This window comes from Haematobia irritans, chromosome 3, assembly GCF_050003625.1.
Source record: "Haematobia irritans isolate KBUSLIRL chromosome 3, ASM5000362v1, whole genome shotgun sequence".
Classification (NCBI taxonomy): domain Eukaryota; kingdom Metazoa; phylum Arthropoda; class Insecta; order Diptera; family Muscidae; genus Haematobia; species Haematobia irritans.
Window position 1 is genome coordinate 196242172 of NC_134399.1, and position 6760 is coordinate 196248931.

A 6760-nucleotide genomic window follows, 5' to 3' on the forward strand; every position below is an offset into this window, starting at 1 on the left:
TCAGTGGTGGATTATCGCCTTTGAGTTACGTGGATTATCCACTCTTCCTTAATTTGTTTCATTCTCTGATCACAATTGATTCAATATAATCCTGATTGTCCCCTCATTGTAGAAATTAAGAAAACATATACTACACTAGAAACGACTAAGACTTTTCAAAAAAAAAAAACTGTTGTGCAAATTATTAACAAAAAACTTTTCTTGGCGAAATTTAATTTTTTCCAGAAATTGCCACAAATTGTAAACATTCCTAATATAGTATTGTAAGGAGTTTAGAAACTAAAAATTTTAAACAATCAAATAAACTGAAACCCCCAAAATATGCTAAAGATATTCAATAAATATTAAATTTTACTTAATGAAAATTATAAAAAAAAAAAACATTTAAATAATTTTACTAAAACTACTAATAAAAACACAAAAAAAAAATTATTTCAAATGCAAAAAGTGAAAATATTTATAAATGAAACTAATTCAACTACAACATACATAATGTGAAGTAAGAGGAAACAAAATAAGAAATAACATCAATAAGCAAATATATTTGAAAAAATTAAGAAAATAATATATAACATAAACGCAACTAAATCATTAACAAAATGATTTTAACTAATAAATTGTGATATAATAGATTTCATGAAAATGCTGTAGATTTATAGATCACAGCAGTTTGTGTAACCATATAAATGAGTGGTGGTCGTGGTGAAAAGTGGTGAAAATATTAAAAAAGAAATTCAAAAATAAACCCGCATATGAATTATGTTAGCTCCGGCAGTGCTTTTGGAAACAAAATTTAAATATAATCTCTGAATTTCTGATAATATGAATTAAGGCATTTGCAAAGTACCACCGAGCCACCGTGGTGCAATGGTTAGCATGCCCGCCTTGCATACACAAGGTCGTGGGTTCGATTCCTGCTACGACCGAACACCAAAAAGTTTTTCAGCGGTGGATTATCCCACCTCAGTAATGCTGGTGACATTTCTGAGGGTTTCATAGCTTCTCTAAGTGGTTTCACTGGAATGTGGAACGCCGTTCGGACTCGGCTATAAAAAGGAGGTCCCTTGTCATTGAGCTTAACATGGAATCGGGCAGCACTCAGTGATAAGAGAGAAGTTCACCACTGTGGTATCACAATGGACTGAATAGTCTAAGTGAGCCTGATACATCGGGCTGCCACATAACCTAACCTAACCTAAAGTACCTTACAAAAGGAGCTATATCAGCTATTGAGTTCATATTCAAAAAGTGGAAATTATTTGATATTTGAAAATACACTTAATTCCAGCCAATCCAGAACAAAAATAACAATTCATAAAGCTTCCTAAAAAATTAACAAATATTTCAACTAAAAATGTTTTAAAACGTCCTTAAATTGATTAAAAAATATTTCTTCTAAGTGAGTGATCAAGCAATTGAAATAGCTCCTTTGAATCGTCCTATGAAAAAGTGTAAAGCTTTGAAAGCTCCAAGTGATATAAGACCAAATCAATATAGTTTGTAATTAAATAAACCACAAATAGAATATATTGTCAGCTCTAAAAAAAAAAAACTTTGCATTTGTGAAAGCAATTTTTTGAGTACTCACTAAATAAGCTTCTAAAAAAAAAAACTAAAACCTTTAAAAACGGAAATAACTTCAATAAACAAAACAAGATCGAATAAAACCAATTTATCTAATTTAATAACCAACCACTCAAAATCAAGCCTAAGCCCATTAATACTACACTAGCTATTCATTTCTACAATTAAACCAAGCTTTTGGAAAGCTTCAATATCTTAAGTGAGACCAATTAAATTACGAAACAAACACCCCAATAACTAAATATATATATAAATATTAAATTTGAAGTTTAAAAACAAATCAAAGTTTTACTAAATAACAACAACAACAAATACCCCAACAATCTATATAACTCGCACAAACCAAAAATCCAAAGCTCAACTCAATTTTAAAAGCTTTTTTTCCTAAAGTAAAATTTTTAAGCTTTACCAAAAAAAAAACCTAAATAAATAAATAAAAATCTATTATAAAGAGAAAAACAAACAACAAAGCTAACGCATATCAAAACCTCGGTTGAAAAAATCTATGAAAGCCGATAACAAAAAGCTCTTTAAAATTTCAGCAAAAAATCCTATTGAGAAAAAACTATAAATAAAAAACCACAATAAGAAATATTTTAAACTGTCCACCAAATTATTAAACGGGAGATTTTTGCTAAACGATTTTGAAAAACTTGAAAAATTTTATTTCAAAAAAAGAAAAACTAAACCTAGAAAAAGCTTTTGGATATATCATTAAATGGCAACTCCAGTATATGGCAACTCCAGTATACGGCAACTCCATTATATGGCAACTCTAAAAATCTTTGCAAGTAAATACTAAACAACTTCGATTTCCAAAATATCGAAATTTGTTTCTTTAAAAAAAGGAACAAAATTAAATTATAAAAAAAAGCTTTTCGATTAAATCAACAAATGGCAACTCTGAAAACCTCTACAAGCAGATATTAACTATCTCCTAATTTTCAAGTGGCAACTCCAAACCGAAATTTGTCTTCTTAAAAACTGAGAAGCTAATTTATAAAAAAAAATTGGATTAAATCAACAAATGGCAACCCTGAAAACCTCTGCAAGTTAATATTAATTGTCCTAGTTATCAAGTGGCAACTGTAAATATTTCTGCAAGCAGAATTATCAAACGACAAACCTTTGCTAATCGGTTTTAAAAATTCCGTAAATTTTTTATTAACAATCAAAACTGTAAAACTAAATGACACAAAAAGTTTTTGACTATTCCATTTAATTAAAACAAATGGCAACTCTGCAAATCTCTGCAAGCAGATATTAACAATCTCCAAATTATTAAATCAGAAATTTTGTTAAACGTTTTTAAAAACTCTGAAATTTTTTATTAACGAAAGAAAAAGTAAAAAAAAAAATAAACCAAAAAGAGCTTTTGGATAATCCACAAAATCGCCAAATGGCAACTCTGAAAGTCACTGCAATCAGTTATTAACCATTTCCAAATTATCAAACGGCAAACTTTTGTTAAAAATTTTAAACATCTCAAAATTTTTATTATCAAAGAACGAGTTATCAAACTAAACAACAGAAAAAGTTTTAATATAATCCATTAAATCAACAAATGGCAACTCTGAAAATCTCTGCAAGCAGATTTTAACAATCTCCAAATTAAAAAATCTGAAACTTTGTTAAAAGTTTTCAAAAACTCTGAAATTTTTTTATTAATGAAAGAAAAAAGATATAAAAATAAACCCAAAATAGATTTTACATCATTTATTAAATCAACAAATGGCAACTCTGAAAATCTCTGCAAACAGATATTAACCATCAACAAATGATCAAACGGCAGACTTTTGTTAAAAAAATTTAAAAAATCCCAATTTTCTATAAACCTAACCACACAATAAAATTTCTGGATACTCTATTAAATCAACAAATGGCAACTCTGAAAATCTCTGCAAGCAGATTTTAACAATCTCCAAATTAATAAATCTGAAACTTTGTTAAAAGTTTTCAAAAACTCTGAAATTTTTTTATTAATGAAAGAAAAAAGATATAAAAATAAACCCAAAATAGATTTTACATCATTTATTAAATCAACAAATGGCAACTCTGAAAATCTCTGCAAGCAGATATTAACCATCAACAAATGATCAAACGACAGACTTTTGTTAAAAAAGTTAAAAAAATCCCAAAATTTTTTATTAAGCTTTAAAACTAAACCATACAATTAAATTTCTGGATACTCTATTAAATCAACAAATGGCAACTCTGAAAATCTCTGCAAGCAGATATTAACAATCTCCAAATATTTTCGTTATTGGAGATTTTATTATTGGAGATTTATTTTATTACCATAAAAAAGCTATAAAACTAAACCACACAATAAATTTTTTGGATACTCCATTAAGTCAACAAATGGCAACTCTGAAAATCTCTGCAAGCAGATATTAACAATCTCCAAATATTTTCGTTATTGGAGATTTTATTATTGGAGATTTATTTTATTACCATAAAAAAAGCTATAAAACTAAACCACACAATAACATTTTTGGATACTCCATTAAATCAACAAATGGCAACTCTAAAAATCTCTACAAGCATATACTAACAAACTCCAAATATTTTCATTGAAAAAAAAAATCTCCATCATCTTAAACTCCATTCCTCCATCACATCATGGTGGGTTCGCATGATTCTGGATCGTGTGATTGTTGTGGCACCTCAAATGGTGGTAGTAACGAAAGAAGACAACAACAGCAGCAGCTCCAAAGGGCTCATTTGCCTCCATTGCCTATACAACCGATATTGCCAGCAGGTCAAGAGCATGCACCAGTAGCTCCAGTTGCCATAGGACAAAGACCCCAAGTTCAAGCTCCCCCACCAGTTGGTGGGGATAATGCTAGACCTGCAGCAAGACCCAATGTTGCTGCGGCTCCACCTGCACCTGCACCACAACATGTGCAAGATCAACAAAATAATAACAACAACAATAATAACAACAATCCGCCTGCTCCTCCCCCTCCAAATCCCCAAAATTTGGCCCAACATAGAAATATAGCCCACTATGTGAATCAAGTTAATCTCCATTTAAATTTGACCAACAACAATCATGATCCACCACCACCACAGCCCCAACAACAGCCACCACATCAAGCCCAAGCCGCCCATCATTTGGCTGCAATTCCCCAATTGGCCAGGGATTATGTCTACAATAACAACAACAATCACATCTATGTCAATCCACATTCGTATGACACCAACACTGCCACCAGTCTAACCAATACCACAGCCTCTCACAACACTGCCACTGGATCGACGGCCCAAGCAGTTTCTTTGCAACAAACAACTACGGGGGGTGGTGCTGCTGCAACAGCAGGAACGGCTGGTGATCATGAAAATCGCTTGAATAATAATGGTGCCGCCGGGGGTGGTGGTGCTGCAACTTCAGAACCGGCTGGTGCTACGGGCGGTGAACTTTCCCGCCAACACACTTCAACCACTTTGAGTACCCTCAATACATATCTCTTCCCCTGTGGTGCCGATTCGGCTGGCACCATAGGTGGTGTTACCTTCAATGGCAGCCATTCCTGTGATCTAGACTCGAATTTTAGTCGCATGGTAGCCGGCAGCAGTGAGGGTGGCAGCTCCACCATAAGTTCTGGTTTGGGTTTTATCAATAAACGCCGCATCAAACGTCTATTTGGTGTTGGAAGTGGGCCCTATGCTTCCGCTTTACGACGCCGCAGTTCACATCTCATTCAGTTTCAAACGGCAGCCATAGCTGCCAAAAAGCAACAACAAATGGAACGTGAAGCCGCTGTGGCCTCGGCCAATGCGGCCTTCTATGAACAACAGAAAAAGAAGAAAGAGAAGAAAAAGCCCCCGGGGCCACCGCCACAGGCAAGAAATCAAGCATCCTCTAGGCAAATGGAGGATCCCATGATGAATCGACCGAGGCGTAATACCAGCAAGAAGAAGGACGAAACGAATCCCTATGAGCAACAATTGCAGCAGCTGGAGAAGCTACAAGACAAGTATTCATTTTTTGTCTTAATTTTAAGCCTCCTCACAAATTAGCGAGAGGCAATTCAAACACAAAACTTAGCTTTAACCAACAAAATTACCTTTATACTAATAAAGCTTTATTTAATTTAAAAAAAAAAATTATATATATCTACATACAAATAAAAAATATATATTTATTTAAAAAATTTTTTGAATAAAGCTTTTTTTTGATCACAATTTAGTTGCACATTTTTTTGATTTTTGTGTGGATAGCTTCAAGCAACAACAAAAGGCTTCAACAAAAACAAAAGGTTAAGTTCAAATGCTTTATATAATTTTAGTTTTATGTAAATGTATGTCTTATATCAAATAAATTTATATATAAAAAATATTTAAAAAAAACATATATATATAGAAAATTATACCTTAAATTTTATGCACTTATTGCTGCATTACACCCCCGTTTTAGAATTGGAGTTTTGTAAAAAAAGACACTCTTCACTTCAAGTTTTTTTGACAAACAGCAAATTTGCTTTGAAACGCATTTCTATTTTTTTTTTAGTTTAGCTTTAAAGTTATAACCAAATTTTATTTGGTTAAGTATCTTGATGCGCTTAAACAATATTTCTTTTTTATAAAATAATTTTTTTAACTAACTAACTTTTATGATATGATAAATATTTTATTTTCGCGCAATTTTTGGGGAAATTTTCCCAATATTTTTTTTATAGAAAAATAATGAAATTTATTGCTATAATATTTCAGGAAGATATTGATTTGGTTTTGTAATAAATTATTCATATTAGACCACCGGACACTCGAAAGTCGAGTGTTGTGAAGGTCAGCCAGTAATGAGGTCCTAAATGATAGAATACTTCAGCGATGAATATGTATCTATCCATGCTTAGTATTTCGCTTAAGCAATATATCGTATTAATTTTAAAACAAAAAAATTTTTAATTTTTGATAAAAGATAAAAGCTTCTCCATAAAATCGTCTAATATTTATCAGAAAAATCGTTTATAATTTGCACACCAAACCATTTATCCGTTAGTAATACTGGCGGTATTTTTTAAAACGTCTCTGTAAGTGGGGTTTAATTTAAGGTTTTCACCCAAATACGAGTATAATAATTGTATTTGGATGTAAAACTCAAAGGGTTTTGGTATTGATTCCGATCCAAAGAAGTGGTTTCTTTATAATAAAGACAATGTTTAGGGACCTA

At 31.6% G+C, this 6760-nt stretch overlaps 1 protein-coding gene across 1 annotated transcript; it reads left to right on the forward strand.

The window, feature by feature from the left end:
* The first annotated feature begins 559 nt into the window (after window positions 1-559).
* Window positions 560-5694, forward strand: LOC142230651 (uncharacterized). The gene has a single exon (XM_075301290.1). It carries the CDS (start codon window positions 4207-4209, stop codon window positions 5605-5607), a length of 1401 nt encoding a protein of 466 aa, XP_075157405.1. The 5' UTR covers window positions 560-4206; the 3' UTR covers window positions 5608-5694.
* Window positions 5695-6760: the final 1066 nt, after the last annotated feature.

Coding starts and splice junctions, on each gene's coding strand:
- LOC142230651 (XM_075301290.1), top strand. CDS start 4,207: ATGGTGGGTTCGCATGATTCTGGATCGTGTGATTGTTGTGGCACCTCA.